The 11,091-nt window shown below is 44.8% G+C and overlaps 1 protein-coding gene across 1 annotated transcript in view; it reads left to right on the top strand.

Moving 5' to 3' along the window:
- Nucleotides 1-294: 294 nt before the first annotated feature.
- Nucleotides 295-11,091, top strand: part of LOC116972209 — a 172,145-nt gene continuing 161,348 nt past the window's right edge. The window contains exons 1-2 of the mRNA XM_033019644.1: nt 295-635; nt 6,952-7,052. Coding sequence (XP_032875535.1) covers nt 455-635; nt 6,952-7,052 — 282 coding nt within the window. The 5' untranslated portion in view covers nt 295-454. The remainder of the gene's footprint in view (nt 636-6,951; nt 7,053-11,091) is intronic.

Below are 11,091 nucleotides of genomic sequence, written 5' to 3'. Positions count from 1 at the left end.
ATGCTGCCCAAAGATACTCCTCTAGTATCTTTGATGCTGCCTGACTTGTTGAGTTACTCCAGCACTTTGGTGTCTATCTTCAGTGTAAACCAGCATCTGCAGTTCCTTCCTACAGATTATCATCACTGAAGCACAGCGCACAGGTTGTCCATTCATACTCAAGATTTACAAAACACATTTATTCTGCCATTCAGCGGAAGTCATTTTTTTTTAACTGAAGTTCAAATGACAAAGAGAAAAACAATGCCTGGGGAAGTTTGCATCAAAGATACTAGCCTGCAGCTGCCATCTACCGTTTGTAAAGATTCATTACCGCCGAACCACGGCTGTACAGAGTCCACGCAGTTGCGTCCTTGTCGCTGCAAATTTTTCTCTCGACAAAAAGAGAGAGACGAGTTGGTCGGAGTTTTGACGGGTTGTACACGCCTGACGGCGCTAAGAGTGAAAGGAGGCGATGAACCGATGGTGTTGCTGGCGTCGACTGAGGCCTTGGCGGGCGGCCCGGGCCCGGGCATTTGGCGACCAGCGTTCCAGCGCCCGTTGGCCGGGCGGGCGCTGCCTGGCAACGGAGGCCGGGCCCAGACCCGTGCGGCTCGCCTGCGCCTCCGGCTTCTGGGGGGACACTGCGACCTCGGGTGAGGAGACGGCCACTGGACGCTTTGCAAACTCCCTGCACAACTTCTAACCGGCCAGTTAGTTATACACGACCCCCACCCCCCCTTCCAAATACATAGCAGCTGCAACCTCGGGTGAGGGGACGGCCACTGGGCCCTTTGCAGACTCCCTGCACAACTTCTAACCGGCCAGTTAGTTATACACGAACCTGTTTTATCCAAAAACAAAACAAAAAAACAACAGCAGCGTTTCCCAAAACCGAAAATGCTGGAGTAACTCAGCGGGACCGGGCATGATCTATGGAGGGAAGGAATGGGTGACGTTTCGGGTCTTCAGACTGAGCGTCAGGGGAGAGGAAGACACCGAGATATGGAAGGGTCGGTGTGAAAATGACAGTTCAAAGCAGAGATGCTGCCTGTCCCGCTGAGTTACTCCAGCATTTTGTGTCTATCTTCGGTGTAAATTAGCATCTGCAGTTCCTACACAGATCACAGCAGACGATGATCAAGGAAATGTGTACCTTGTTAGTTGAGGGGAAGATGACAAGCAGACATGCAATCTGTAAAATTAATCAGAAACTCCAGTTTAAATTCCATTTCAAGTCAAGTCAAGTTTATTCGTCACATACACATACGAGATGTGCAGTGAAATGAAAAGTGGAACATTTGGAATATTTTGGAGGACCAAGAAACCAAGAACCAAGAAGGACGGTGAAACGAGTCGGTAAACTAGAGAGGGAAAGCAAGGGTTACTTGAAGTTAGATAAATCAGTTTTTATACTGCTGGGTTGTAAGATGCCCAAGCAAAATGTGAGGTGTAAACCAAGAGAGTCAAGAGTGTTTTCTTGTCATATGTCCCAGATAGAACAATTACATTCTTACTTGCAGCAGCACAGCAGAATATGTAAACATAGTACCCTGTAAACATTATAATAAATGAGAGAGAAAAAAAAGTTCAGTGTTTGTATATACACACGCTTGCATACGTACACATAAAAACAAACAAACAATAATAGTGCAATAATAACAATAATAGTTTATGTAGTTCAGAGCTTATTTGAGGTTATAGTGTTTAATAGCCGAATGGCTGCAGGGAAGAAGGTGTACCTGAACCTTACAGTTTTCAGGCTCCTGTACCTTCCTCCTGGTGGCAGGGCTGAAATGAGTGTGTGGCCTGGGGTGGTGTGGGTTTCTGATGATGATGGCTGCCTTTTTGAGGCAGCGACTATGATAAATCCCTTTGATGGTGGGGAGGTCAAAACCCGTGATGGACTGGGTAGTGTTTACCACTTTTTGCAGTCTTCTTCGCTCCTGGGCATTCGGTGTATATCAGCATCTTTAGTTCCTTCCTACACATTTATCTTTGGTGTAAACCAGCATCTGCAGTTCCTTCCTAAGCATTTCCCAACCACTGTGGGGCAGCAGAGCAGCGCAGCTGGAAGAGCCGCTGCCTCACACTGTAGGGGATCAAGGTTTGCTCCTGACCTCAGGTGCTGCCTATGTGCAGTTTGCTGTGACTGCGTGGGTTTCCTCCCACATGCTAAAGACGCGCGGGTTTGTCAGTTAGTTGGCCTTTGCAAACTGTCCCACATGTGTAGGTAGTGGATGCCAACTTGGGATAACAAACTAGTATTTACGTTTATTGTCACGTTCACCGATGTGCAATGAAAAGCTTTGTTTTTCTTGCTATCTAACCAAATCAGATAATACTATCAAGAAATGTCCATATTCCACTTACACCCCCCTTTTTCTGACCACCCTTGTACGCCCCCATTCCTCCCCCACCATTCCTCCCCAACCCCTTCTTCCCCCTCCCCTTCTCTTTCTCCCCTTCTTTCTCCCCCGTCTACCCCTTCACCCCCCCTTCTTCCTCCCCTTTGCCCCCCTTTATTCTCCCACCCTCCCCCCCCCCCCCCCCCCCCCCCACACTTTCTTCCCTCTCTCTGGAGTTGTCGTATATACCTCTCCTGACACAATTCATGCTCCAGCTAAGGAATTCAGGTATGCTGTCAGCCTGCTACACAATCCTGCCCATCTGTGTTGTGACCATTCAGAGATCCTTGGACGAAGGTCCTTCTGCTCCTCAGTAAGGTCTGGGATCTGATCATTCAGTGTGTATGTCCTATCCTTATTAGTCATCCCAAAGTGCATCATCACAGTTGTGAGAGTAAAATCCAATGTGTTTTGCTCTGTTCATCTTGCCAGAAAATCAATATCTCCTGTAATGTACAACTAACCTCCATATTATCAAGTTCATCATCCATGTTGTGTCATCTGCAAACTGTATCTCTTGCATTTATATGCACATTGTTAATGTGAATAACAGTAATTAGGACTTTGGTTCGGCCGCATTTTTAGTATTGCATTCTCTTCACACTATTACAGGAAGGATGTAGAGGTTTGAGGTGGGTGCAGAGGAGGTTTACCAGAATGCTGCCTGGATTAGAGGGTTTTGGAGGTTTACCAGAATGCTGCCTGGATTAGAGGGTTTATCCAACCTCTCCCTACGGGGAGAGGTTGGGATAAACTTTGTTTTTTTTCTCTGGAACGTAGAGAGACAATATCATTATGAGAGGCATAGATAGGGTAGACAGTCAGAACCTTTTTTTACCAGGGTGGAAACATCCAACACAGGAGGACATAACTAATAGGCAATAAGGGGAACGTTTAATGGAGACTTGGGGGCAGTTTATATACAGATGGTGGGGGCCTTGTAAGCATTTCCAGAAGTGGTGGTGGAGGCAGATACGATAGGCTTTTAGATATGGAGGAGAAGTATGGAGCATGCTGACCGGTTGCATTGTGGCTTGGTTCGGCAACTTGAGCGTCCTGGAGAGGAAGAGACTACAAAAAGTAGTAACACTGCCCAGTCCATCATCGGCTCTGACCTTCCTTCCATCGAGGGGATTTATCGCAGTCGCTGCCTCAAAAAGGCTGGCAGTATCATCAAAGACCCACACCATCCTGGCCACACACTCATCTCCCTGCTACCTTCAGGTAGAAGGTACAGGAGCCTGAAGACTGCAACGATCAGGTTCAGGAATAGCTACTTTCCCACAGCCATCAGGCTATTAAACCTGGCTCGGACAAAACTCTGAACATTAATAACCCATTATTTGTTATTTGTACTTTATCAGTTTATTTATTCATGTGTTTTGTAGTCAATGCCTATTATGTTCTGTTGTGCTGAAGCAAAGCAAGAATTTCATTGTCCTATCAGGGACAAATGACAATAAACTCTCTTGAGTAAATAAAGGGATATGGATCATGCGCAAGCAGATTTAACTTGGCATCGTGTTTGTCACAAACATTGTGGGCCGAAGGGACCACACCTTGTTGTACTGTTCTATGTAAACAGTGGGAGTCCCAGCACTGAACCTTGTGGCACATTACTCCACACAGATTTCCAGTCACTGAGTTAGAGTCAAAGGATCATAGAGTCCTACAGCATGACATGGCTCAACTTGCCCATGCCCACCAAGATGCAGCATGAACACTTGTCCCACCTGCCTGTGTTTGGCCCTCATCCCTCTAAACCTTTCATATCCATGTATCTGTTTAAAGGTTTTTTCAGTGTTGTTATAGTACCTGTCTCAAATACCTCCTCTGGCAGCTTGTCCATATACCCAGCACACTCTGTGTGAAAAGTTGTCCCTCAGGTTCCCATTAAATCTTTTCCCTCCCACCTTAAACCTATATCCTCTGGTTCTTCATTCCCCTACTTAAGGGTAAAAGACTGTGCATTTACCCTTTCTATTCCCCTCGTAATCTTATTCAGCTCATTTTATATATGAGATCACCCCACCTCCTCCTACACTTCAAGGAATAAAGTCTGAATCTCCTACAGCTCAGGCCCTCAAGTCCTGGCAACATCCTCGTAAAGCTTCTTTGCACTCTTCCCAGCTTAACAGCATCCTTGCTAAAGCAGGGTGACCAAATGCAACTCACCAACGTTTTGTACAACTGTAACATAACATCCTAACTTCAATACTCAGTACCCTGACTGATGAAAGGCAAGGTACCAAAAGCATCTTGACCACCCTATCAACCTGTGACACCACTTTAAAGGAAGATATACCTGCACATCCTTCTGCTGTACAATACTCCCCAGGATTCTGCCATTTACTGTGAAGGACCTGCCCTCTGACTTCGTAAAAAGCTACACCTAGTCTCCTGTTTCATTTAGCACAATTGAATTGAATTGAAGTGAATACATTTTACTAGCCAAGTATGTATACATACAAGAAATTTGCATTGGTGCTTTGCTTGCAAGTACCAACACGATGTACAGTAGACAATTAAAAATAAAACATTAAAATTTAAACGTGAAGAATGAAATAAAATACCAGAGCACATGGAGGCTGCAGACTTTTGGCTGTTGAGTAGAGCTAATGCTCGTGGAAAAAAGCTGTTTTTATGTCCGGCTGTGGCGGCTTTGACAGTCCAGAGTCGCCTTCCAGGGGGAAGTGCTTCTCGGCTGATCGAATGATGCGCTGCAGCCTCTGGATGTCGTGCTTGGTGGCTGAGCCAAACCAAACCATGATGGAGAAGGTGAGGACAGACTACGATGGCAGTATAACGCTGGACCATCATTGCATGATTGTGTTTTCTCAGCTGCCGCAGGAAGTACATCCTCTGTTCGGCCTTTTTGACTGTCATTTTTGAATGCATTTACTGTCATTCACTAATCCAAATGGTAGTTGGATTCGTGAAATTAAACTAAATGATGAGAATTTCCTTGATATTTCTGAGTCTGGCTATTATAAACTGAAAGGAGGAGAAATTTCTTCACTCAAATGATTGTGGCCTATTGGAATTCTCTATGCAGAGTGCTTGGTGCACTGAATCATCAAGTCAAGAGTCAAGAGTGTTTTATTGTGATATGTCCCAGATAGGACAATGAAATTCTTATTTGCTGCAGCACAACAGAATATGTAAACATAGTACATAACAGGAGAAAAAAAAGTTTAGTGTGTGTATACACATGCACACATACTCAATAAATTAAAAAAATATTGTACAATAATAATAATGGTCTTTTGCAGTTCAGAGCTTATTTATTGTAGTGTTTAATAGCCTGATGGCTGTAGGGAAGAAGCTGTTCCTGAACCTGGACATTACAGTTTTCAGGCTCCTGTACCTTCTTCCCGATGGCAATGGTGAAATGAGTGTGTGGCCAGGGTGGTGTGAGTCTCTGATTATGCTGGCTACCTTTTTGAGGGAGCGAGTTCGATAGATCCCTTCGATGGTGGGGAGGTCAAAGCCAGTGCATTTGGGGCTCATAAGGTCATTCTTGAAGAATTAGGCCATTCGGCCCATCAAGTCTACTCCGCCATTCAATCATGGCTAACGTATCTCTCCCTCCTAACCCCATTCTCCTGCCTTCTCCCCATAACTCCTGACACCTGCACTAATCAAGAATCTATCTATCTCTGCCTTAAAAATATCTATTGACGTCCTTCACAGCCTTCTGTGGCAAAGAATTCCACACATTCACCACCCTCTGACTAAAGAACTTCCTCCTCATCTCCTTCCTAAAAGAACGTCCTTTAATTCTGAGGCTATAACCTAGACTTCTACACTGGTGGAAACATCTTCTCCACATCCACTCTATCCAAACCTTTCACTATTCGATAAGTTTCAATGAGATGCTCCTCATCCTTCTAAACTCCTGCTAGTACAGGCCGAGCAATGAAATTGAATTAAGTTCATAGATTGGCTTAGCTATTATACTTCTAAATGGAGGAGCAATATTGCCCATTTCTATTACTAATTGTGTTATTATAATCCTGAAAATTCAACATAGTTTTCAGTGCCATGCTATGCAAAATGTAGGATGATAACATGACTTCCACTGATCACCTAACATAAAGAATTAAAAGGTTCTGAATGCAACAGTGTTTCAATAAAATAAATTCAAGCAATTTTGTAGCATGACTGAAATACATGGTAAAATTACTGTTGCAATATCCGGTATCCTTCTGCATAGTAATGGTCCTGTCCCTCTTGGCAATTTTTTGGGCGACCACAGGTGACTGCTGCAAAATTTTCAACATGTTGAAAATTTTTCAGCGACAGTGGCAACAATTTTTGCTGTCGTAGGTTGTCGTAGGTAGACGTAGGTGTTGTTGTAGATTGTCGCCAGGTTTCGTAGGTGCTGTCGTAAGTTGTTCCTGGCAGTCGCTTAAAGAATCGCTAAAGTGTCGCCTAAGTGGGACAGGCCCATAAGAATACTTTTTTGGTGAAGGTAGGTGCTTAATAAGCGATTTTATATTACATTTCTCCATGTGGATTAAAAGAATGTATCTTAAAAGAACTCTCATTTGTCTCCCCTCAGTTCCACAGTTGGTGTCTGGTGGGAACCTGGATTTCCTGGTGTTTGACTACCTGTCTGAAATCACCATGTCTTTGCTCGCTGCTGCTAAAGCCAAATCACCCGTGAGAACATGTTTATTTTATAAAAACAACGTGCATGTGGTCAGGTTGCCGTACATAATGCATGCAAGAGATTATTTCATTGGAGGGAGGGTGGCAGAGGAAAGTGGGAATACCAGAATGCTATCTCTTTTAGTGGGACCAGTTAGTCCATTCTTGGACGATCTTCGCTCATGTTTCTTTGAAGCTCAGTGTTTTAAGAAGGGTGCCACTGGAGACGGATGAGTGAAAAATATTAACATTATGGTTTCAACTTACAGAGATGGTTGCTTGGAATAGTGTTATTTTTTTCTCCAGATCACTGGAAAGCACAAGTGAAATTGTAATCAGTAGGTTAGTGTAATTACAGACTGATTAGTCCCATTCAGGTCTTTGTAAATGAACAATGTGGTACGTGATGAGATAATAAAATCAGACTCTGCAGAAACCATCAAAATATACGGGCTCCCTGGGTTATGAATGACCTAACTTACAGAAATCGAACTTTTTCATTTTATTCATTAATGATGGAATTCAGTATAAATACTTGTCTAACTATGGGTAGCATTAGGGTGATTACTTGATGATTTTTTTTTAAGTGTAGCAGTGTACACCGAGTAATACGGTAATGGGTTACTATATAACTAATGGAGAAATCAGCTTATTGTTCCGTTCTCAGCAGTGCAACCGTATGTAACCCAGGGACGGCTGCTTTTTCAGTAATACGTTTTGTTGCCTTGTTGCTATGTGAATCTCCTGTGCCTGCCAATTCTCTTGAACATTCTGCATTTATGGCTGAACTTACTTGATGGTGTACTGTAATGAAATGAGTGCAGGATTCAAGGATTCGGATCAATGAATGGAGAAAGCGCATGCTAAAGAGCACAAATAACTATTTATTAAAGCAAAGTACATGTAAAACAGAAAGAACTATCAACTATCAATAAAGTAACAATACAAAATAGCAGGCCTCATGCCCCTCTGAGTATTCGATTCTCCATGTCTGGCTGTCACCAAGCTCGCTCGCTCTCTCTCCCCTTGGTGAAGCTCTTTTCTCATGGTAGAAGCATGTATTTATATAATTAATCTCTAAGAACAGCAGGTGATTATGTGTCAAGCTAGCTATCCTCCTTGGTACCATAATGGCGTGAGTTATGTGTCCTATCGGACACCGAGCTAGTCTCGGATGTCTCTGGGAAAGCAAAGCTTATCTCAGCGACCTCGCAGGTGTCCTCATGATCTACTGGTCCCTCTGAATCAGCCCAAGCATTCTTCGAAAACATCTAAGGTAGACAAAAATGCTGGAGAAACTCAGCAGGTGAGGCAGCATCTATGGAGCAAAGGAATAGGTGACGTTTCGGGTCGAGACCGTTCTTCAGACTGATGTGAGGGTGGGGGAGGGGGGGGGGGCGGGAAAAAGAAAGGAAGAGGCGGAGACAGTAGGCTGTGGGAGAGCTGCGAAGGGGAGGGGAAGGATGGAGAAAGCAAGGATTACCTGAAATTGGAGAAGTCAATGTTCATACCGCTGTGGTGTAAACTACCCAAGCGAAATATGAGGTGCTGCTCCTCTAATTTGCGATGGGACTCACTCTGGCCATGGAGGTGGCCCAGGACAGAAAGGTCGGATTTGGAATGGGAGGGAAAGTTGAAGTGCTGAGTCACCGGGAGATCAGGTTGGTTATTTCGAACCGAGGGAAGGTGTTGGGTGAAGCGATCGCCAAGCCTACGCTTGGTCTCACCGATGTAGAGCAGCTGACACCTAGAGCAGTGGATGCGATAGATGAGGTTGGAGGATGTGCAGGTGAACCTCTGCCTCACCTGGAAAGACTGCTTGGGTCCTTGGATGGAGTCGAGGGGGGAGGTAAAGCGACAAGTGTAGCATTTCCTGTGGTTGCAAGGGAAAGTACCAGGGGAGGGGGTGGTTTGGGTGGGAAGGGACAAATTGACTAGGGAGTTACGGAGGGAGCGGTCTCTGTGGAAAGCCGAAAAGGGAGGAGATGGGAAGATGTGGCCAGTAGTGGGACCCCGTTTGAAAACATCTACTTGTTTTCCTAAGCAGGGTTTGAAATGCTGTGCTGCTAATTTAGCTGACAACTACATTTTAGCTCACATTGTCTGTTTAACCATTACATTACATGTACCAGTTGCAGAAAAGTTGGTTATCATCTAAGATCCCTCATCATCTTGAGGTTTTGAAACCTTCTCCACTGCTTCTGCCTGAAGTTGATGTTCTCCAAGTTCCTTGCCTAACTGAAGGGTCTTTATCCTGCTGCTGAGGATTAGATTGTCAATGTGGTATATTTTCTAGTTCTATCATTTCTCACATCTTAAGCCGTGGTTTTATTGAACCGTAGACCACCCCGGGACAAAAAGGGGTGTCCGGTCACTTCCAGAAATACCCCTTGCCTGTATTTTCATTTTCTTTATTTCCGTCCTGCCCCGTAAAGGATGATTGGATATTTGGCTTTCTCTGGAACCTGCCTCGCATGAAAAGTCAAAATTTCTTTTCTCTGAAGGCATTGCAGAAACTGGAAATTGAAAACAGAAAACTGAATATGCTCAGCAAATCGGACAGCATGTGGTGAGAGAAAAACAGTTAAGGGCCTGTCCCACTTCGGCTATTTTTTAGGCGACTGCCGGCAACTGCCATAGCAGGTTGCCGAACGACCGGCGACTGGATCCACCTATGATATAAAATTTGAAATAGAATCATTACTTGAACAATAAAATAAAACAGAAGTCAGCACCGGCGACAATCTACGTCACCTGGCGACAACCTACGTTAACCAGGCGACAACTACGACAGTACCTATGTCAGGAGAAGTCAAGCTACGCTCATTGGCGTTAAACCCACTGTCACCCCCTGTCTCCGAAAATGTTCCAACATTTTGAAAATCCAGCGGCGACCAAAAAGACGCAACGATTCTTTGGGCGATTGAGGAGACGACTCACGACCATACAGACGACACCCCGGTGACCATGTGGCAACAGCCTAGTCGCCTAAAAAAATCGCCTAAGTGGGGCAGGCCCTTCAACGTTACAAATGAGCTGCTGGAGAAACGCAGCAGGGAAAGTGTACAGTCGGTGTTTCAAGTCAGACCCTTTATTTGAACTGGAAGAGTAGAGGGGACATATCCTGGAGCGGTTGTGCAAGAGGGAACGAATGGGTGAATTCTGAAGAAGGGTCTCAACCCGAAATGTCACCCATTCCTTCTCTCCAGAGATGCTGCCTGTCCCGCTGGGTTACTCCAGCATTTTGCGTCTATCTTCGATTTAAACCAGCATCAGCAGTTTCTTCCTACACAGAATGGATAAAGGCTCTTCGGCCAGACTCATTTATGCAGCATCCAAACTACTTCAATTTGCCCACACCTGACATATCCCTCTCCACCGTTCCTATCCATATATCTGAGTAAATGCCTTTTAAATGTTGTTATTGTACCTGCCTCAATTATTTCCTCTGGCTGCTCATTTCATATACCTACCATCTTCTGTGTGGATAAAGTTGCCCCTCGGTTTCCTATTAAATGTTTCCCCGTTAACTTTAACCGATGCTCTCTAGTTCCTACCCTGGGGAAAAAAAAGGATACCCCATCTATCTATGACCCTTGCGCTTCATAAGATCACCCCTCAGCCTCCTGCGCAACAAGCAACAAAGTCCTAGCCTTGCTATCCTCTCCCAGCAACTCAGGCCCTCTAGTCCTAGCAAGAACCTTGTAAATCTCCTCTGCACTCTTCCCAGCTTACCTGGCATCTCAGCTATGGTAGGGTGACCAATACGGAACACAATATTCCCAAGAGCAGTCTTACCAACATCTTGCTCAAGTCTTGCACACTACTGCAGCAAGGGGATCGAGTTGGATGAGCGTATGGGTGATGTACGGATGGAGTGGCTGGGTGAGGGAAAGAAACTCTAAAATAGGGGGACCATGGAGGATTGGGGGAAGGTTTGGAAGAAGATTGTGAGGGCCTGGGTAGAAAGGGACAGAGTTACATGAAATTAGAGAATTCAGTGTTCATGCCATTGGGTTGTAAGGGCAGAATATAATGTGCCATTCCCCTA

This window comes from Amblyraja radiata, chromosome 1, assembly GCF_010909765.2.
Source record: "Amblyraja radiata isolate CabotCenter1 chromosome 1, sAmbRad1.1.pri, whole genome shotgun sequence".
NCBI lineage: Eukaryota > Metazoa > Chordata > Chondrichthyes > Rajiformes > Rajidae > Amblyraja > Amblyraja radiata.
This window is presented reverse-complemented; position numbering and strand designations above follow the sequence as displayed.